At 43.9% G+C, this 23457-nt stretch overlaps 1 protein-coding gene across 7 annotated transcripts in view; it reads left to right on the forward strand.

Annotated features, from left to right (window-relative positions):
- pacrg (PARK2 co-regulated) overlaps positions 1 to 23457 on the forward strand; it is a 255296-nt gene that overhangs the window by 92308 nt on the left and 139531 nt on the right. For all 7 annotated transcript variants that reach the window (XM_050061236.1, XM_050061232.1, XM_050061233.1 and 4 more), the window contains one exon: positions 12454 to 12588. In XM_050061236.1, the coding sequence (XP_049917193.1) occupies positions 12544 to 12588 (45 nt within the window). In that variant the 5' untranslated portion in view covers positions 12454 to 12543. The remainder of the gene's footprint in view (positions 1 to 12453; positions 12589 to 23457) is intronic.

Below are 23457 nucleotides of genomic sequence, written 5' to 3' on the forward strand. Positions count from 1 at the left end.
CTGTCTCTCTTCTCTCTGTCTCTCTCTCTCTCTCTCTCTCTCTCTCTCTCTCTCTCTCTCTCTATCTCTCTCTCTCTGTCACTACACTACCCCTTTCTCTCTCCTCCACTTTCTTCTCCATCCTTTTCCTCTCCCTCCCTCCCACTCCCTTAAGACAGAGGAGAACAAAGGGAGAGACAGAAGAAAAGCAATATAACCTCTTGGCCCTTATCTGCGGAGCACACCAGAGCATGTCTGGCCTCAGACACAGCTTTGCCTGTCCTTTGAAGGCCCTCATCTCCCTTTGATTTCAGCCAAATGGTTCAGCACAGTGACAGATGCTCAACTTTCCATCTGTCACTCTGACACCCATCTCTTTAGTGTTGTCGAATCTAACTGACTTTGTTTGGGACTGTCTGTCTGGCTGTCTGAATAAGGTTGTGACACGGATGCTGATGTGAGTACTAATGTAAGAGATTGTGATTTAGACCTTTGCTTGAAGCAGATAAAAAGAAAACTCCCCGCCACTTCTTTAAGGTCATCTGCACTGTCTTGGCTGTATTTTTACATTAACATTTTAGACATTAAGTTGATGCTCTGATACTGAGTGATTTAACGAGGAGTCTAAGGGTCATCATCACATTACCTTGACAACATTCCTCTGAGATGGGCCACAAAAAGACATAAAAATTCAAGCCAAGGAGAGTCGTAGAAGGCAGGCTTTTTTATGAGAGGAAATTAGAGTGAGTGGAGGGGAAAGATATTGGAGAGCGTATATGATTCAGGAGGGAGGGGATGACGTAGTACACCTCTTAAATAGATGAGTGTTCATTTTATGATTGAAGATGAAAGGGATTTTGCTGCACAGACTGAACTTGGGAGGTCATATTTAACTCTTGCCTAAACAGTAAACAGAAATACACTCTTTGCTTTGGTTTGGTCTGTTTTCAAGATTTTCTGATCAAGTGTAGGCTGTATCATTGGTGTTTGAGTGCCTGGCTGTTTTTGTAGCAAGCATCTTAATCACTACTGCTTGTTCACACAGTCCTGATTTATGCTTGTCATCGGAGGTGTGGGATAGAGGAGGTGGCATAGGAAGACTCATACTAATAGCCGAGACACCTGTTTCACTGTCAGAGTACCAGCAACCTGCAATGCAGAGCAATTTTGCAAACGCAGAAGGGGTGATCAGAAAGGTGGGTGGATAGATGAATGGACTGTAGGAGCAAGAATTGATAAAACTGAAGTAGATCTGTATGACTTTAATATAAACCTTGCACTCAGAATAAAAGCCAGGGGTGGCTGGCACAAAGTGCTGAGGGCATGTCTTTGCTTTAGCTCCATTTTATTTGTTTGTTTGTGTGACTGTGCGCATGTGTGTGTGTGTATTTGTGTGAGTGCCTCCCTGTAGCTCAGCCAAAAGCCAAAAGTGTCGCCTCTCTGTCTGAGAGAGCTGCTCCAGCAAGCAAAGTGTGAGATTTGAGGCGTCTGAGAAGAAGCGTGTTTTCAAGGCAACGAGTGTCTTTTTTTTGTTTTCTTCTTCTTTTGTCTCTCAGGCTAATCCAAAGGGTGGACTATCATTCAGAGCATTATCCTTGTAGGAGGTCTCAATAACAGACCTCTGTTCCATATATATCACTCACTGTTTCCTGTAACAACCTCTGCTGGGAGCCCGTTTCCCCCCTGAGTCTGTGGAGTAAACAAAATTTGTATTAAGAGGCATTTTATGTTACATTCAAGTAGGTAAAGGAAATAGAGAAGGAGAAGATAAAGTGTGTGGTTTTGGGACTGGATGCGTGCAGCCTGGTTTGGCAGGCTGTGTGTCTTGGGTATCTTCTAGCAGGGATGTAGCCTTCAGTGTGCTTTCCCCACATTTAATTTATGTAAAGGTCAAATTCCAGACCATGCCGGGCTTTGGTCTCTGCATGGTGTCTCTGTAAGCAAACCCCGAGCATCATTTTTAGCAGACGGCCTTACAGGCAGCAAGACTGATTTCCAGGAATAGAAAGTCACACTGGGCGAGTGATAAGACCAAGGGCCTGGGGTTCATTTTGCAATACATACTAATCACCTAGATAATGTTCTTCACTGTTAAACAATATTCCCATATCAGAGGTAGAACCTGTATCTCTTGCCATGCGCAGTCTGCTTATCTCCCCATGCCTTCCTCCACTCCTCAGGGATCTGTCAGTGCTGGGCTACCTGTGACACTGTGTGAATGTGTGTGTGGCTGTGGGGTGGTGTGATGTGGTGACGCTGTAGACTGACCCGCTCTTTTCCTCTCTCATCTGTGCGGCTGTTTGTCTGTGGCTCTGTGGTGAAATCGATGGCCTCCATGCTGCTCTGGGTGTGTCCTTCTCCTATTCCTCCCCCTGTGGGCCTATTGCTGCCAAATCAAACCTTCCACAGCTTCCAGTGATGCTTCCCCAATAAAGTCACAGCTGCATTCACTTCACCTCACTGCCTATCTCCTCATCTCCTCGCCTGGTTCCAGCCTGCTTGCCCATCTCAGCATCTCCCTGTCTGTCTGTTTATTTCTACGACTGCCTTATCTGCTTAGTTGACTGTCTCCTTACCTGCAAAACAAACTTAGGTTTCAACTTTTGGATGAGTCATGCAGCTATTCCGAGCTGTGCCCATCGCCCGATAACCACTCTAAAACAAAGAGTGTTGTCACCGACTTCAGGAACATTAATATTCTATGAGGTGGTTTTCAGTCTGCCATAAATTAAATGCAGTTATGAGGATGTTTATTGACAAGAAGCTACTTATTTGGTGAATAAAATTGGGAGGACAGTTAAATTCTTCTTTCTCAGCAGCAGAAGTGGCAACTGCAGCAGGTCAGGGACATAGTTTTCCTTCTGTGTCTCATTAATTTCATGGCCCAGCGCAGTGTTTTAATACCTTCAGGTGTCGTCACTGATTGAGGTTGTAAAGACAAAGCATTGGATCAGTGCGTGCCCCACTCTCTTAACAGCCAGGACAAGAAAATGTTCTCTTTGCTGACACACAGACATTTAATATACACACTCATAATCATGCATACAAAAAGCTGACACACAAGTACATGTTTCTGCAGCCATGTTTCACATTGAGTTGTAGTAAAGATTAGCTTTCTTGCTGTCGTCATACACTGGTGTGCTAACCAGATGGAAGGCAGGCAGCTGGAGGCAAAAACTACCAACATGGCACAAATGCCTATGATTTGCACTTTGTACACCTATTCCACTCTATCAAATAAACAAGGGCCACTTTAAGTCCCAAAAATAGTGGTAAAAAAAATACTCACTGAGAAATTCCTGTAGATGTGGAACACCTCTGTCTTCCGTCTGGAGTAGCGGAGTCAACTAATGTCAAATGTCAAGGTTAAAGCGTTGTCTTCAATAGGCCTTAAGTTGGATACAATTACAATGTGCTGTGACAACTTCTCAATATTTTTAGTCTTGACACAGTTTTTTAACAGAGTTTCACCAGACCTCTGGGAACGGTTGACATAGTAGGTTGAAAATAGCAGCTAATGTCAGCTAATGTAGCTAGTAATGTTAGCTGGACAGTGGTGCATCCATGCACAGGTTGCAAAATGCGAGGCCCACCGTACTGCCATTTTTAAAAAATGTATTCCATTAGTAAAAAAAAAAAAAAAGGCTTGCTGTGCCTTTTAATTGTTGCCAGGCAACCACCCCATCACATCCTTTCACTAACGTTCCTGTGTAATCAATCTATCCCCCCCCCCAGTAATTGACCCTTCGCGAAGCCCCGCCCCCCTTAGTTACTGTTGCCACGTCCGTCAAACTTTCGCTCCTAGCATAAGAAATATGGAGTTTTCAGCAATATCAGTGAGAGATATTCCAAAGGAAATAACATCAAATTTCTGGAAAAACTGTTTGGAGATATCAGAGAGAAGCCGACAGAAAGGTCTTCAATATGCACGTGAGAGCTACATTCACAATATCATCTGCTGGCGGAGTATAAATCACGAAAACATTAAAATAGAGGGAAAAGCTCACCAGTCGCAATGCAAGTGTGAGTTATGTTCCCTCCTTTGGGCAGACAAAGGGAGAGCAGCTAGCACACAAAGCTAGCGTTAGCTAAAGTTAGTTGGCATCTTAACTTGGAACAAACATAGGTGTTTTTATTGATCTTTGCTGGATTCAGCTGTTCGTGTGGTCTTCCACACTGTTTTAGCCATATCTTCCTTGGGTCTTGGGCTTGGGGAAGGGGAAAAATTCAACACCACCTTTGACACTTTTTGGGTATCAGGTGTCGGACTTGAAGGTAACGCTACCGTATGCACACCGCTTCGGCATATTAGCTTATGCTGAAAGCTTGACGGACCTCTCGGTTGCTACACACGGTTGCTAATGTAGGATTGGACAGTGACTGATTAAGGGAGAGGCTTAGTGAAGGGTCAATTAGTGGCTAGTTACCAAAATACAGAGATCTGTGTGGGTACATGAGTCTATGAAAAGAGGGTGGATCACAGGGAGTACCACCAGTTGGTCCAGGAGCTTCTCCTCAATGATGTCCGTTTTCTGATGTATTTCAAGATGACTCGGGGGCAGTTTGACAACCTAGTGTCTGTTGCTCTGGCAGTGTTTCCCCTACCATTAGGGGGGCCCGTGTTCGAGACAGTTATAACCAAACCTGCAGCACTGTACACACACTCAGTTGGAGCGGAGCCTGTGTTGCGAACAAATTCCAGCACTTGAATAGGCCATGGCACAATACAGCAGCATGTCAAGTGAGCCGAACCCGAGCAAAATTTTTTATTTGTTATCCGACCCCCCAAAGCTGTAAACCGAGGGGAAACACTGTCTGGGTATTCAGCAACCGCTACCAACAGTTTCTCCTCAATTGTTTACCAACTGTGAACTTGTTGTTGTGACCATCACAAAAAAAGAGATGACGCTGGGAACTTTTCCACTCCGTGTTGACGTTTTTTCAACTTAAGGAGTTCAGAGCGCTCTGGCAAAATGACAGGCACCGCGAGCACAGCATCGCAAGGTGTGTTGCAACACAATAGTTGCGAGCAAAAAGCTTCATACTCACTAAAAACAATTAGGAAAAGGGACCTCCAGCTGCCAAAATGCTTTCTGTGTAATCAGGGCCTAAGAGAGCATTATACTCGAGCACATTTGCTCACCTGGCCAAAAACAAAATGGCAGTCATTTCAATCATGGTTCCTATTATAGTCCACTAGACTCTTGTACTCTTTCATTGGCTTGCCTTGTAACATGAGGAGGTCTGGAGGACAAGGTGATTTGTAATCATGATCGTGTTCACACCAGGCAAATTGGTCAAGTTGGGGGAAAAAAAAAATCAATTTTCTTCATTTTGTATGGATCGCATCCAACATGTGTTGCCTGCAGGTTCATCCAACCCATTTATGTAGTCATGTTTCTCTATTTCCAGTTCATGCATGATATTCGGAACTTATCACTTTCTGCCCTGCATCTGAATTTAGACGTCATGATAGTCACGTGATTGCAAACAAGCTATTGCAGAATGATTGTGGTAATTACTCCTAACAAGTCAATTATTTCATTATAACAACACTATATGATAAATTATACGGACTTAAGACAACCTGCGCATGTGTGGTGCACTGTATACCTGTGTGTTTACTTGGTTTGTATCAGTCTACATGCACATTGCAAGTGTATCTTGGCAGCGGGTCAGACTTATGTGAGTCAAGCAATGTGCATGTTTCTTTTAAGTTGAGCCTCAGTGCATGTGGTTTCCCGTTCACTTAACAAGTAGTAAGAGTTGCTATATTCTGCCTTTGCCATGCAGGCTGATTCACTCTGAGCCATCATCTCAACTGTGGTTTGGTGATATGAATCAGCCAATAGGCCTCTGTAAGCACAAGGCTGCCCTGCTGCCTGGCTGATAAGTGGGCCACACAGAGAAGATGGAAAATACTCAGGGCATTCTCACTCCCTTGCTCTCCCTCATTCTGTCTTGCTCGCTCTCTTTCACTTACTCTCCACCCCTCCCACTCCTACCGCAAACTCTTTCTTTCACACCCCGTTAACGTCTCCCTGTGTCTATGCTGTTCTTTTAAGTGATGGGGTTAAACTAGAGGAGACAGAAAACAGCGGGGCGCTCTTCAATGCTTGAAGCTTCTTTTTTTGAAGTTCTTCTTTAAAGCTATCCCTCTCGCGCGCAGTTCAATAGTAGGTGGCTGTCACCTGTTTCATCCTCGTGCCTTTGTAGTGACACGAGGTGTGTAGTGTCGTCTTTTCCTGCCGGTGTCGTCATTTTTCATTACAAACATTCCTGCCCTTGTGCCTCGGCGCGCGGTACAGTTGATGCAAAAGCCTCTGACACGGTGACAATTGTAAAGCACACCTCTATGGTCCTGTGAGCGCTGAACAAAAGACTCTGTTACCTTTCATCAGCCTGTGGTTTTCCCCGTCCAGTGAGAGCTCTTTACTCATTTGTTCTCATCCGACCTTGTCTCTCACAACAGGGCTAATTTCTGCACATAATGAAACTCGCAGACTGATTGCACTTCTTGCTGTTTGGTCATGAGAAATTAATGGAGTGCTGCACAAATATTGCAGATCTATTCTTCTGAAAGGAATCAGCCTCCCACCAGTCCATGTTTTTGCCCTGCAGAGGGAATGAGTAAGCAAAAATATCCGATCCAATGATTGTTTGACCATATAAGCAGAGATTCCCTAACAGCCAAAATACCTCCATTATTTTGTCTGTGTCTTGTTCATTTAAATGCAGTTTGAGAATAAAGCACACATATTTAGCCCGACCATTATCCCTGGTGACCGGCGGGCAGGCAGCAGGCTGGGCTACGGCGGAAAATGCCCTGTAAATAAAGAGAGCTAATTTAGTTGCCTGTGGCACCGATGTGCAAGCTGACCTTATCAGGAGAGCCTCGGCCTGTCTATTCTCTCCTCTGTGACTCACCTACCCTGCTCCCTCCCTCAGGAAAGGCGGCCTTATGTACGGAGCTAGATTTCAATAACCTCTCAACCGAAAACAGCAGTCAAATGCGGAGAGCGAGCGAGCATGCAAGCGGGTGCCTACCCCGTTTGCTGCCTCAGTAAACAGGTGATGCAATGCACCTATGTGCGGTGGCACCCTTGTTCCCAAACAAATACTATGCAACAAAATGCATTTTTGCTCTGACAAGGCGAGAGGCAGGAGGGTAATAGGAGATGGATAGAAATGAAAAGGGAGATTAACGAGGGCCTCATTTGAGGAAGTGTGCGGTGGTGATGGCAATGCAGGGTTGACAATGAATTGACAGCCCTTCACCAGACATCTATCAGAGGTATTCAGAGGTGTTTTGGGGTGGTGGTATATAGCAGTGAGATGGAGAGATGAGAGAGAGAGCGCCGGAGCTGGAGGCCCAGGCACAGTGATGGATCACCTACATGCTGCAGCAGCCCCGCCATGCTGAACTCACCCTCAGAATTGATGAGCCACACCTCTTGTCTCCCTTGCACCCTTTTTCTGTCATATCCACTATTCTTCCATCACCCTCCTCCATTCTCTATTTCTTGATTTCCTCACTCTCTGTCTCTCTGTTTCTCATCTCTCCAGCTTCTGCATGTCTCTGTCTCTCTCTGGCCTATCTCACCCTCCACCTTTATCCTTCCTCAGCCTCTCACTTAATTTCTTTTTTTTCTCAGTTTCTTCCTCGTGCCTTTTGACTACCCCACCCACTCTGTGTGTCAAAATCAGGCAGGAGAGCCATGGAAGTGCCATACTAATAAGGTTAGAGGGAGCATCTCTGTTTCTCAGGGTGACACCTTTATAAATGACAGGAGCACGAGGCCCTGCCGGTGCTCAATCACCTCTGCAGGGGCTCACCCATAGGGAGCTCAGCATGCGTGGTGTGTGAGCGAGTGTGTGCGTGCATGAGTGCATGTTTGTGTGTTATTGCCTCTGTGGGTCTTGCGGCAGCCAGGTTTACGGTAGAGCTAGTTGGAGTGGACAACAGTATTACGGAGGAAACAGATCTGGAGGCATAGTGAAGGCGAAGGAGAGAAATGACAGCCTGGAGCTCATCTGACCAGTCCTGCCTTGTTATGACTCCCTGATGTGTGCACCAGGGGCACACAAAACAGACACTTCCTCCCTTTATTGCCTTACACCACCTCTATCTCTGTTCTGTAGTCTGTCGCCTCACAGGTTCGCTTTATGGCCTCCACTGAGGGGCGGGATGTTATCTGCTTGTATAGGTCGACGTTATAGGGCTCCTTTTTTCTGTCTTTTTTCACTGTCTGTGTTTGTGTTTATGCCAGTGTTTTAGAACGGGGAAGAATTTTTGATTACACGGGGGGATGCTGCGCTGCTTCTCACCACTTCATGTAACAACACAACCACCTTTGTGGCTACTCACATCAACAAATGCAGGCAGAATAGCGTAAAACTGAAAAACCACACAATGATTCAAATGTGTTTAGGAGACGTGCAGAGCTCAAAATGATGCGACGTGCTGGCAAACAGTACAACAGAATCAGTGGCAGTCGTTGTCGTCAGCGCAGCAAGTCTAAATTGAGTTAACACAAATGCATGCTCATCCATACAAGACAGAACTTAGGGATGTTGTTGCTCACAACATGGGCGCTGTGTGCTTCTGAACTGCACGCCCTGTCCATGAGTTCATGTGGCTTCTCAGAAGGCTGCAAAGCAGAGGAAACAAACTCTAGTTTTTGTTAGGCAAACTAGGTTAGTGGCTATTACATTGGGATTCAGTGATAGCGGTTGTTTTCTCAGCATGCAAGAGCTTTAGACCTGAACGTCATGAATGGCAGAACAGGAGCAGGCAGATCATCGGAATGGCATCAGGAAGCCAGCAGGTGATAATCTCTCCGCAGTGCTATTCCTATTACAGTTCTCCTTAAGCTGCTCGGAACGGCAGCCCACGCCAGTAGCAAGCAAAGGGCTTCTGTGTTCAGTGTGTGCTGAGTCACAAGGAAATGTGCTATTGTGCATACATGTACATGTATCTTTTTGGCTGCTGTCGTGTTTGGCATGCCAGTGATGATAATTGGAGAGGAAACAGGAAAATAGCTGTGAAGTTGGTTTGCAACACCTCAGCCACGAGCACAGGCCATGGAAGTGACTGCAGCGTCATCATTCCTGACCATAAAAGCTGCTCAGCCAGTCAATGCAGTCTGGGTTCATTCTCTTCTAGCTGCCCAGTCTGAGCTATTTTTAGCCTCCCTGTGCAGCGTGGCTCAACCGCCATCGTAGCTACCTGGATATGAGGGCTTTGTCACTCCTGCAGGCTGGAGCAGCACTGATCTCGCAAGCTTTCCAGCTTCCCACAGGCTAGGGCTGCAAAACAACTCCTGCAGTGAGAGGAATGAACAGAGACAGAGAGAGAAAAGAGGGAAGACAAACAGATAGTGATGTATGTTTCACAGAGTCTAAATGAAACAACAAAAGGCATCGCATTCTTGTATTAACTTATTCTCTGTGCTTGATGTGATGAGACAGAGACAGTATTCCACTGAGGCAAGCTAACACTTAACCGGTCACAGCAATGCAAGTTAAACAATTCAGGCAATTATTGATTAGCTGATTAAAATCTAATAGAAAAAAAAGTGGGAGCAATCTCTCTTTTTACAGAAGTGCACTGTACATGGCGAAGTTGGGGTCACAAATAGTCACAAATTTGTTGAGTTCAGATTTAATTTGACAAATAAAAAAAGGACTTGCAACTTAACTTGGACTTTAACACCAGTGACTTATGACTTCCTTTGGATGTGAGACCTTCTGACTTGAAAATACTTACCCGCAAGCCAGTTTTGGAAGAGAAAGTTATAGACACTTTTCCAGTAGGACATAGGTTTAGGACTTAGGACATTGTCATTCTTGACCTGGCATTAGACTCTAAGACTTAATTGTGACCTGCAAAGCAATGACTTGTTCCCACCTCTGGTATACCATTTAACAAAAGACTAGGTGTATCAGTTTTTTGTCACCGTACATGATTAAACACACCATTGCAACTAAAATTATACTTGAAAATTAAAGAGGGGACTTAAAAGAGCGTAGAAGGCGTACATGCCATTTGTTGTGATGGATTTCTTTTCGGCTAGTGCAATAGGCGACACTGAAAAAGTGCCTTTTCTTGTGTTTTACATGCATTGTTAGTCACAGACATTTTGTTAAGGTAGTCTTTCTCCTGCAGGTATACAAACCTGTGCCTATTAATTCAGCATAATATTATTCAGCATTCCCTGGCATGGTAAACAAATGCTCCAAACAGATTCATTTGAAATGACTGTGCTGCAATCCCACGGTGCATTAGGGCTGTTTAAATGCAGCGAGTGCTCTGAGACACTCACTCAGAGTCCCTCATAATAGTTTCTCCTTTCTTCTTGTTTCTCTTGAGCCCAACAATGGCACCAGCTACACCACATCACATGTGTAACTTAAACTTTGTTCCATGTTGCATCATTCCTTGGTGGCGGCTGTACTGAGCTACATTCGGGGTTCTAGGCTTTTTTTTTTCCTTTATCCATTTTGTTTTTGAATTATGCAACAAACAGGCAATAGTAGTGAATGATGTAACACGGAAAACTAAACTACCCTTGCATAGCATCACAGTAATAGACTAAAACCCCTTTAAAATCTCTCAAGTTGCACACCAATCTTAGGCAGCCCTGCCAAAGATAACACATCCCAGTATCGCTCTGCTCCGCCTGTGGGCTGCTGTGGCAAAATTCTGTTTCTCAATGGGTGGTAATCTGAGGATTAATGACAGCAACACATCTGCCAGTCATGTGGCAGCACGACACAGATGGCGAGGGATGCACACAAGGGACACAGACAGGGAAACGATTGGCTCCAACATTCTGTCATTCGTCCACTACAACATGCTGTTGCAAAGCTCTAATGTTTTCAATCAAATAAATCCATATCCCTCAAGTACATGAGTGGCTCCCACTTTAGCAACCTCATCAGTGGGTGTTCTGTGAGAAGTTTCGGTCACTTCCTTGATGGAGTGTGTGTGTTTCTTACCAGGTATTTGGGGTAATTGGTCTTTTCAAGGCTCCTAAATTCAATATCTCTGTAGTATCTCTCAACATGTTGGTAACATTTTTCTCAAATTGAATTGGGGTTGGACAATATATTGATATTATATCGCTATTGGGATATAAGGCAAGATATTGTCTTCGACTTAGGAGATTATGACAATAGGGGTGGGCGATATGGCCCTAAAATAATGTCACGATATTTCAGGGTATTTTTGCGATAATAGTATTCTTGACAATATGAGACAAAAAATATTTTATTAGTAGTTTAAGAGCATAGAATTGCAGCAAAATAGGTGATATAGTTTTACATGTCAACCTAACAGTTTGCCTTCAAATATTCAGTGAAAACTAAACAAAAATGATCTCTCATTCTTTAGTTTGTAAACAACAACATTAAATCAGAGTGAGACTCAGATTCTGTATACAATATGAATAGTTCAACAAAATAAAATTACACATTTAACAGCTCCCAAATACAGAAAATGTACCATGGGATCTATATGTATATATATCAACAGGTGATTTCCTTCTTTTAGCAAAATCCTAAATGATTGAGTTGTTTTTTTTTCCACCTGGACCTTTATGCTCTGACATTTCTCCTCTAATTATCACGCTGTAACCTGTGACAGGCTGTTATGATACCACAACTATCGCACATATGTATTTATTTTTTTTGTTGAGCTGCAAGCGTCACATAGGTTTACATTGCCACTGGTTTATACCAAATTTTCTGTTGTATTTTTTTGCCTTTACCATATTATTTGCCCTTATTTTAAAGAATCTCATTGTGTAAATATTTTGTCAAAGCACCAATGGTCAACCCTACAATGTAGTTGCAATGTTGATATTGAGGTATCTGGTCAAAAATATCATTATATATGATTTTCTCCGTATCGCTCAGCCCTAAATTGAGTAAGTTCACCAATTTCTTTGTCCTATAGAATACAGTATTAATATGACATGTATTCTAATCTTTAAATCTTCCTCCCTCCCATTTCCACTTCAATGTGTTGCATTAACTTACATCTGTTGTAAGGCTACCACCACCAGTGGTCCCCACAACAATAGACACTGTGGCTGATGTAATAGGAGTCCCATTGGTGGCGCAGTAATAGCACATATCCAATATGGAGGCAGAGAAAAGATGATCCTAACAATGCCTCTGGCAGTGCCTCTGGCTACAGGGCCAACACACACATGCGCGCACACACACACACAAGCGCACACTATCTGTGTTTTGCCTTCCTTAGAGGAGCAGAGGAGCAGGCACATGTGTCTCCCTGAATTACTCTTAAGAAGAGGCAGTGGGAGTGATTCTATTCTTGTAGGAGAAAACACAGTCAATTCTGATTTCATAAAACAACACTCTCAACTTGCTGTATATGTCTCATTGTGTTTATTTCTCTGTTTTGCTGCTTTTTCCTCGTTCACGTTTTCCCCTCATGTTTTTGACCAGGTGGAGGGCCCCCCGGCTGCAGGGGCTTTTCGGGAGCGCCCTTCCAAACCGACCACCTTTCGCAAGTTCTATGAGCGTGGAGAGTTCCCGATGGCACTGATGCATGACACCAAGGGCAACCGCATTGCATGGAAGGTAGGAGTGCTGCCCTCTGGTAAGACTTGACTAATATTTGTGGTTTTCACATGCCATTAACAGAAAAGGCTTGGGTGCTGAATTTGCCATCAGGGGATGTTGTATGTCAGAATAGGGATGGGGATGTACTCTCAATAACACACAAAAATGACCCCATAGGAGCAATTGCAAAGCTATTGGGGTCTCATTAAAGCTTGCAAAGGAAATCAGGCAATGAAGAAAGTATTTTTCAGAAAGCACCCAAGATTTTTTTTCCTTCTTTTTTTTTGCAATTACACACAACTCTGAAATACAGAAGTCCTTGTACACAAGGGACAGTTTTAATCCACCCTTCTGTCAAGCAGTTGTGGTGGTTGAATTTGAAGACTCGATAGGTGCTGTGCAAACACCATTTATCGTCATCATTATCAGCTTGGCTGAAGGTGATGATGACAGTTTTTCACATATTTACAGGTCCAGTGTGAGCTGTTATCCTGTAGGAGGCAGTGTAGATTAGCTCACGTGAAGGCTCCACCTGTCTTACAGCACCAATCACAGAGTCCATCAATCACAAACGCCATACGAACTCAGGGCAGTCACAGCAAAGAAAAGGGAGTAATTGTATATGTATTTGTGTGTGTACCTTGTGTGTGTGTGTGCGTGTGTTTGAACACACAAACTTCCACAGAGCCATTAGACTCCTGACTGGCACAGTGTGTGTGGGATGGATGCATTCTTCTAATCACCATGTTGCTTTATTTCAGCCCCCACTATGCTGCCAGCTATTCCATAACTTCACAACCGCTGCGCAGCAACCACTCTTAATGACATTTATTCATAGTAAGCAACGATAAATGAATCAAACAAATTATACCCTATTCCTCCCCCTTTTTTCCGACTTCAAAGAGAGAAGGAAGGGTAGGTGGGTGGGTGAGTGAGCTTTCTCGCTAGTTAGCTGTCTGTCTTCAGGTGAAAACACTGTAAAAGCTCTCTTTGTATGAATTATTTATGTAAAATGTTCAAATGAATCTTTGCGTTTGCAAAAAATAATGGATTTCTTTTGTGCTCTGCCCATGAAAAAGCACTCAGCAAATGGGATGTGGTGTATGAAATTGTTGCTGTCATATCCAATGCAGCTGTTAGGCTTATTGATTTTCCTCCAATACTTATACACATGCTAGTCATTTTTGAAATCCTCCTCAACAGAACAGTTTATTACTCAGGTCCATTCAGATTTCTTGGGTTTGCACTTTGACTGTGAACAAGTGTCTTTGGAATATTTCTTATGACGCTGCTGCTGTTTTAGTTTACATTTTTTTCCCCTTCAAATCTGTCTTTATCAGCCTTCGGTTTGTTTAAAGCAGTTCGGGTAGAGGTGGCACTTGCTGTGTGCATCTGGTCTGTGGGTTTATATGCGGGTGTAGTGTAACAGTGAGTGTAACCATGATCGGAGTAAGTGGAGAGGGGCTGCGGCGTGTTTGCACTGAGCTGCCCTCGGGGCACAGGTTCAAGACGGCAGCTCCGGATCAATCCCAGTCTGAGAGCTCAGCCCCCTAGCAAATAAAAAAGTCTGGGGAAAGTAAGAAAGAGAGAGAGAGAGTCTTTCGGAAAGAAAAATAAATGGTGTGTTGATTTAGTTTGTGGGCTGAGTACTCAAGCATTGAGTGTACATGCTTGTGTGTTTGTGTGTGCTTTATTTGTGTGTCAGTGTGACTGTCTGTATTGATGAGTCTGTGTGTGTTTAGGTCAAGAGTTCAGCTGACCCCCTACAAAGATGCTGTCTGTACATGTTTGCCTCTGAGCAGCAGCAAACAGTCAATGCAGCCATGAGATACACAGACACAGGCCTGATTGAATGTCCTCTGTTGCACCTGCACCCATAGTGCAAGAGCACTGAACACACCCTGAGTACACTTAGACCATTGGAGGGGAGGAGGGAAATATTAAATTGTGGTAAGGGTGCTCTTGGAAAGATTGTTATTTGATCCTTATTCATTTATTTGCAAAGCAAAACAGTAGTTATACAGTGACACAAGGAGAAGCAAGTTTTGCAGGTGAGATTTAGAAAACCCCCAGAGGCTTATAGAAGGAATTTCACCTGTGTGAACATTATAAACAAAGTGACTGCTTTGATTGCTAGATGACAGAGTGCAGTACCTAGCTTGCACGGTTTAATGCCATAGAAATGAAATGAGAGTAGAATGGACATTCTCATTTAAATCAACATAGCAGGATGGTCAGAGCACTGGCCATTTATATGTGTATTGTCCATTGCGGTCATTGTAGCAGGCTGACTTGCATATATATATATATATATATATATATATATATATATATATATATATATCACTTTTGCAAGTCGCTTATTTAAGTTGAGGTCTGCTGTAATGACTAAACACTTTATCTATGGGATTTATTTCTTCCAAATTGGATGACTAACAGGACTAAAGCCTGATTTATGCTTGGCCATGCAACACTTTTGATGAGTGTCACGCAACAGAAATGACGTATCTTCGACAGAAAAAAATCACGCTTCACATTTTTCTTTCATGTCGTGTACCTGGAGATTTTTGTTATGTTGCGGAAGTCATTTTTTGTTGCGCAGTGTGATTGTCAGTGTTAGTATCATCGCCACGGAGAAAGTAGTTTTAAATCCACACAGATTCTGACATGCATTTAGCATCTTTCTCCACAGAAGCAGATGTCCGTTAGCAGCTACTGTGGAGCCACCTTCACCAGGCTGACTGACAGCAGACATTTAGTAAACAAATATTGCTTTCATGTCAGTGCCACGCAAAGAAATCAACAGTGTTTGTATTTATTGATTCATTGATTTCATTTACCAGCCCATCGTAGAGAGTATGGGGAATCTACCACTCACAGACAGACTGGGGGCTAATAAATCAATCAATATATGGTTAATAAATTAAAAACACATATACAGTGGGATATTTGTGTGGTTTTAAACAGCTGTCTGTGCAGATTATGCTTCATTTACTGCGACAGACACAGACCGTGAATATATGCAGGCTCTCTGGTGATATGGAGACGACTGGAACCTCTTGCCAAAGCATAAATGAAAGAAGGTTGCACTGCTCTTCAGTTTCTGTTGTGCAACACTTCCAAGAGTGTCCCGCGCCAGCCATAATTTGTTTTTAATGTAGACAGTTTTGGTGAGTTACATTTGTTTCTGTCAAATTTTAATGAAGTGTGTATTATGATGCATTAACAAGGCTGTCAAGGCAATGTTAGTCTAAATTTGGTGAAAAAGAGAAACTTAAATTGATGTGCAGCTGTATTTTCTGTTTAATAAGGAAAATAAGGGTAAGAGAAATCCTAAACAGAGTTCTCAGACTCATGAGTGCGGTGCACTTGAAGGCGCCACTGACCTGTGTTTTCACCATAACAACTAAAAACAATCGCAATTTTCTTTTGTTCTAGTCAAATGGCAACAGCAAACAGTTCACTGTCTTCTCTACTCATTTTATTTCTATGTTTGATAAAATATATGGGCCTGTAAAATACAAAATGTGATGGTAAACACTTGCCAACTTATCTACAAAACTGGCAGATATGCATTCATGAGTTTCCAAATCCTCTTTATTGCCACCTGTGAAATGCAAGGCCAACATGATTCACTTGCCCTTTAGTTTTAGTTGGTCCCACTAACTCCTGAAAAATACATCTTGGTCTCTTTGGCTCCCTAAATGCTTTCTGTAAGAGTCACTCAGTAAATAAAGCTCCCCACCATTTCACACTGGGCAGGCAGTGTAGAATTGGCCTGTGTGAGCAGCCTTGCGTATATCTTGCATATGACTGCAGTGTGTGGTGTTGACTGAGCTGATACCAACCAATTCATTTAACAAAGAGTAATTTAAATCAATGTTAATATCAAAGTTATTGCATTGTGGGGTTTTGATAAAGAACATGATTAATTGTGGAAACAGAAAACATCAATTTTTAATTACGTACAATTATTTGTGCAGCCCTAACCATATGTTACGGTTTGAAAACATCCTGTGTTTGGATACAGGGTTGGTGGAGCAGTCTCCTTATATTTGTTTTATTTTAGTGGGAAATAAGTAGAGAGCTGGAGCTGGGTGTTATTGGATGAATATTTCCCTATTGATAGAACCAGTCCCTTACTTAATAAAACAAATGAAAAGCGAGCCTTACCTGTTATTGCCAAGTGCGAAATGCTTGCAGCTTTGAAGAGCACGGTCAGCTCTGTGGTTACAGTATGATCCTGCCAAAGCTGTGTGCTCTATCCTGCAAACATACAGTATTTGTTGAGCGTAGAAATTGCTGTAGAGGAAGAAGAAGGATGTGTAGAACATGTGTGAGGTCTAAATGACAGAGAATTAAGAGCCTGGGGACTTGCAACTTTGTGTTTTCTGCGTGTGTGTCTGTCCGCCTGCTTGCCTGCTGCTGTATGTGTGGCTTTTATAGTGCGCGTTTGAGTCTATATGTACGGGGGGGAATGCAAGTGAACTAAATGTCAAGGGCAAGTTGAAAAAGGGAAGGTTGTATCTGAAAGGTAATTTGGCTCTCCAGAGGTAAAAGCCTCAGCTGTAATGGCGCGCTCAGGTAAAAGCTTTACACGTATGGGGAACATGTGCGGCAGATAGATAAGAGAGAGACGAGCGAGTTCCTGTCTATGTGTATTTGTGTTTCTGTGTGTTTGTGTGCTTGCGAGTGTGCGTGTGTGTGCATGAGCGCGTGTATGTTTGTGCGTGTATTTGGCCCAAGCCATAACGTAGAAGCCAAAGGCCTGGAACAGCACCGTAATCTACTGCCATCCCCAGTGCCAAAAAGAGGGAGATAGAGAGGGGAGACAGAAAGAGGGAGGAGAGATAGAAAAACATAGGGGAGACAGAAATAGGGAGGAGAGATAGAGAGAAAGGGGGAGACAGAGAGAGAGAGAGAAAGGGGGGAGGGAGACAGCTCCACAGGGACTCAGCAATCAGGAGACATGGCAGCCGCTTGGCTCTCAGTTATAATAGATGAGTTGAGGTCTTCCTGCGTTCCCTGTGGGGCCTGGTTTGACTCTCCCATCTCTACCCCTTGCTGTGCTCCGCGGGCTTGCAGCCAAACATCATGGTACACAGATGCATGCACACACACTCACATCACATGTGCCATACTCCTCCTAAACAGTCTTGTTTATTTCGTTTCATTGATCGCCTATCTGCTTTATCTTGTCCCTTGATCTCCTGTTCAGCTCTGTGTCTCCTGTACGCTCCAGGTTGTTGTTTTGTCCTCTTTATAAATCCCACCTGTCTGTTTCTGCAGGCTTCCACCCTTTCCATGTTGCCCCCCCCCCTCCCCTGGCTCATGTACTTTATCTATTCCCCTTTGTCCTTTTACGGGGTCTGTCTGGGGGCAAAAGGAAAAAGCCATTTTATAAAAATATCAATGCAAACCTGATTTCTTCCCACCCTCCGCTACCACAGCAGCCTCAGTCAGGAGAAGGGGCGCAGAGATGAGGGGGGGGACAATCAATTAATCTGATCAAGCGCTTTAGGAAATGGAGAGCGTAAGCGCTCCTAGGGGACGGATATCCATCTCCTTGGGATGATTGAATTACGCACAGAGTGAGAGTTGGAGAGGAGGGAGGGCTGGAGAAATGAGGTGGTTAGGGTGACCGAGGATGAGGGAGCATGTGCTTGAGAAACGCAGTGGGAGTGTGTGCTTGATACGAGAGAGTGAAAGATAGAGAGACAGAAAATGAAATAGAGCGAGAGCAAAAGAGTGGGGTGAAAGAGAGATGAGGTCACTGCAGGAACACCAATAGAGAAGAGCCTTATTTCGCTCCCTCCCTCCCCCCCTTTCCCCCCATCGAACCATTTACATTTTTATGTGTCATACCTTATGGTTGATAACCCCTTCTTTTGACAGTTATATTACATGGCATGGGTACATCATTTTGCTTTGGAGTCAATTCACAGCTGAGGGCTGCTCTTGACAAATTCGTCATTTATTTAACGTTAAGTTGTCTTACAGTATGCATATGGACCAGGACTTTATGGCAATGGTCTGTGGCACAATAATAGCAGTGTTCTCTCATATCTAAATTGACTTTGTTATAATATAATAGACTCATCTGTATGATTGACAAGGGCATACTGTAACATTGTGCTAAATTTACCTTCTGAAGTTCTATGCGGATATTAGAAAGTAACCCATCTAGGAACAGATACTGTAGCCAGACGAAGGTACAGCCGCATAGCGCTTTCACAACAGCTGTTTCATAGAAATGCCTAGGTAAGTGAGCTCGTCCATTGTTTTGTAAGCTGCACAATATGGTGCAACATATTGCTTAGAAATGCACTGCTCCTTTCGAATGCCACACTCCTGCGGAAAATGACCTTCTCTTCTGCCTCTGTTGAATGCATACCAAACCTTCTCTCCTGCTCTATGTGAATGATTTCTTATCTGCTGTGAGCACTAGAGCTTTGTCGGGGAACCTTTGAATAGACAGAATAAAATGGGGTTAACCATGCGTTTTCTCCAGCTCCCTGGCTGAAAGCTGGATACTCTGGGGGGATAGTTCTGTGTCATAAGGAAAAAGATGAAACACAATAAGAGGAGAGAATATGAACAAGCCCCCCTGGGCTTTCTCTGAGAGGAGAGAGAAGAGAGAAGGAGGGAGTTTAGATTAGAGAAGTGGAAAAAGCACCAGGCATTCTCACTGAAAAAAAAGAAGAGAGATGAGAAGAGAAAGAGGAGGAGTAGAGGAAGGAGGGTGGAAGGAAAAGGCCTCCAACAAACAACACTGGCTAACCATCAAGGCCTCCCTGGAGGGAGAGAATTGTCGAATGACTGCTGGGAAGGAGCCCGATGAGCTGCACCACTGCCATGCTGCTGGTGTGACTGTAGGAATGGGGGGACTGTTGGAGCAGAGGCATCCAGCAGAGAGAGCTTGTATGCGGATTTTGAACTGCTACGCTGCCTGCCGCCCTCAGCCATTATTCATCGCAGAGGAACGCCACATGAAGCTGATGATGGTTGTTTAGCCTGTGGGCCTTCCACTCTTGCTGTGGAATGAGACAAAAGCAAAAAAAAAAAAAAAAAAGATCTTTGGTGAAAATTGAGGATCACTGGAGACGCTTTTATTTTTGAAGACATACAGTGTGAATCGAATTGTTTACATCTTTAGTCTTGTCTATGGGTATGGAACAAAGTGATGCTGCTCCTATAGCGGGCTCAGATTTAAATCCCAATAAACCAAGTATGTTTTCATGATCCTTATTTCCAACAATAGTGATCTTTATCTGAGAAGCTTCCACACACAACGCTGTGACTGGCAACCAGCTGCTTCCAATCATCTCTTCTCCCTGCTTATTTTGACAATTCTTTTTATATGTTTCGGGGCTTTTGGCCTTTATTACAGGGCCGCAGGTTGGAATCAAACCTAGGCTGCTGCAAAGGACTCAGCCTACATGGGGTGCACACTCTACCGGTTGAGCTAGAGGTCGCGCCAGTGTGTTGACACTTTTAGATATGGGCTGAAAAATTAAGCTAACGTGGAAATGCCAAACACTGCAATTCCTCAAATGGCCACTTAAACCTGTCTTCCAAACAGAGTCAGTCCCTATAGATACCCATGTTAAAATGCCCCACTTTACAGCAGAAATAAACATGTTTACAGCCTGGTATAAAAATGCTTTTGGTCTTTATAGCTAATGTCAACATCCATGCCAACTACACAGGGTATGAATTTTTTTTTACAACTCACCCATTTTCATTTTAGCAAGGCTTACAGTTACACATTTTTATTTAGGGGCCACTTGAATGACAGGCTGTCTGCAAGGCATCACTCCAGTGTGAGTCAGATTTATCCGTCACACCTCCACATCGCCACCCTCTTGTCCAAATATGTTCTCTTCAAAAATCCAAGATGGTGACGGCCGAAATGCAGAACTCCAGCCTTTAAAATGGTTGTCCACAAATCAATGGGTGACGTCACGGTAGCTACGTCCACTATTTTATACAGTCTATGGTGCAGACATGGAAATGAGCTTCTCATTCTGTGTCGTGATTTTTGGCATGCTGCGCAGTCTCACATAACGAGACCCTCGCCTTCTGTCCCACTGTTACTTCCTCTCTTGGTCCCAGAGCTCACATCATCCCTTCGGGCACCCTGTTGATCTCAGCTCCACTACTGCCCGCTGCAGCCTCCCACACCTCCAACCCCAGCTGCAACCCCACACAGCTGCCTCCCCTGTGCAGATGGCGACTAAAACAAATGCACACGTGCTCTCGTAGGGATACACAGGACTGTGACTCTGCGTAGGCAGATGGGAAAGAGCCGTGGATGGCTGAGGGTAAAGAAGGGAGAAGCGAAGTGATAGATGACATCACGGTGAAGACTGAGAAGGAGATTGTGCAAGGGGCAGGGTGGCTACCAAATTAGACAGAGACAGAGGACAAGACAGAGAGGGACATGGCTCGTCTGCCAAGGCTACAAATCATGTCCCCGAATGCAGCACCAGCGCTGTCACCCCTCCCTCCCACAAAATAAGCCAGAGATCTATTGATTGGCACTCGTATTTGCTAGCGGGCTCCAGCTCAAAATGGAGCCTTTAATTAACTTAATGGACCGGCTGCAGCTGTGTGTGAGCCAATGAGGGAGGAATAGAAATAGATAGAGGGAGTGAGAGCCAGCATAAAGAATAAGTGGGGTTAACTGCAGACCCCTCTACTATCAGTCAGGATGGACACGACAGACTGGAGGAGGGAGAGGGAGCTGAGATTGAGTGGGGTGGTGTCCTCTCCGTTCCTCAGCATCTCCTGTTCCCTGCATCCCAGCTTAACTTTTGGTGCCCGCTATTAGTTACTTTTTTTCCCACCAATATCCCTTTTATACAGGAGACATATATGACACAGGTCCGCTGCGTGTTTCAGCCAGCATGTCCCCACTCAGATGGACCACCAGCAGGGTTTCCTGGCATGTTTGTCTGAATGGGGTATCTCCAGGAGCCCCAACAGGCCCCTTCATGCTATGCTCTCAGTCAGCAATCACCCCCAAAAGCTAGCTCCCTGCCAGTCAGACTGCTGTTTCTGCACGCTGCTGCCTGCTCTCCTCCACCCACCTCTCTCTCCCCTCCCCTATGCGCCATTCTCATTCCTGTCCACTCATCCATTCTGTCAAAGGTTAATTGGTTTGGAAATGATTCGATTCATTCTGGACGTTAATGCTGTTATCATGCTTTTGTTCGAAAAAAAAGAGAAAGAAAAACTACCCCCCGCATGCACTTAAGCCTAATTTAAAATAAAGGGGAAAAAGAAAAAAATCCAATTTAATCTTTTTTTTTTCTTACTCTGGCTCAGGCTTGTCCCCACAAGTCTTTTCCTTTAAATTATGGCAGAATTTCATTACCTTGAAAGCTTTTCTGCCCCCTCCCTCTGCTCCCCTCCCTGTCTCCAATACTTTGAATGGATCAGGACTAATGTCTTTCTTGTAACCTCAAGGTCGGAATATTTGGATCCGTGGAAGCGCTCAAGGGTCCCTGTGATTAATGCACTGTACAAAGTACCTTGAAAAAATGTGGTGGCTGATGGCTGCATGGAGTGATCAGTTGTGCACCCACACACACACACAGATCCGCAGACGCACGACTATATCGGCTGGAGGTAGTTGTAGATAGAGGTGCCCCTGTCAGTGCCCTTGATGTGGATCATGGGACGCATTCATATTCAAATAGGGTTACCTAGAGGCCTCAGCTCAATTCCCCCCAACAGTGCCATACAGTACTTCCTTCCCCAAGGAGCTTTATGCTTTTCTCTCTTCAGTATGTTACATCTTTACTTACTCAGGCTTTGTTGGACACAACCAGGCTATCACTTCCCCCAGAGCTGCTTATAGGATGACAGATTCTCATTGGAGCACATCTTTCTAGGTAGACTTCCTGTATGGAAAAAGTCCAATCGCACCTCAGCGCTTCAACAACAACAATTTCAGTTTTCATTTACCTGTTAGTCTGCCACGTCAGAGAGTTAATTAGATTCCCTCTAAATGTCAAAGACAGATGGTTTTCCCCACTCTGGTATCTACAATAAAACAGCCACTGCCTGATTACTTCTGTGGTCTTGATGTTTTTTGCTGACACGGCTGCGATGTCTGATAAAAATGTGATTTTCTCTGTTTCCGTGGCCACCTTGCAGAGGTCCTCGCAGTGGCTGATGTGCATGCTGTCCACGCCCTATTGATCAGAGACACAGAGGCCTCTGTATTGAAGTTGTTTGCAGAGCTGTAGATGCTATCTCCACTTTTGTTAATTATTTATATTCGGTTCCACAAATCTGATCAATAGTTAATTGAGCCAGCGGGAGCTGTCTGAGAGAAAAACGAAAACTTTGCGGAACTAAGGGACAAAACCTTCAGTGCTGCCAGTTTTATTTCCCCCTCACACTCTTAAATACAATAATATTATTCGGATTTACTGGTTTAAATACAAAGGGAGAAAGCCAGGAAGAAACATTGAATGACTTCATGCTCCATGCTCGAGTCTAGTCCTCACCCTTTAACAGCCGCAATAATTCTAAATGGTAACATTTTAAAGGAGTAGAACTCGTGGCTATTCTCTTGATTGAAGTGCCATTTAAAGTGGCAGGTGGCTGACTAGAATACACTTCTAGTGTTTGTCTCTGGTGGGCTGTTGGGAAAGAGAGGCCTCTGAAGTCCAGAGGCTGTATTTATCAAAGCGTGGTAAGAACAAAATATAGGTGAATGAACTGTGTATGCACAAGTTAGTTTGTAATAATAAAGTGTGCGTTTACACACTATAAGCAGGGAACAAGAATAAATCCCACCTGTTTCACATCTGCTCATTCATGAACGTACAAATATAGATCAAAAAATACAGTTTTCTGCATTAGGAGATGAAG

The sequence above is a fragment of the Epinephelus moara genome, chromosome 14 (assembly GCF_006386435.1).
Source record: "Epinephelus moara isolate mb chromosome 14, YSFRI_EMoa_1.0, whole genome shotgun sequence".
Lineage (NCBI taxonomy): Eukaryota > Metazoa > Chordata > Actinopteri > Perciformes > Serranidae > Epinephelus > Epinephelus moara.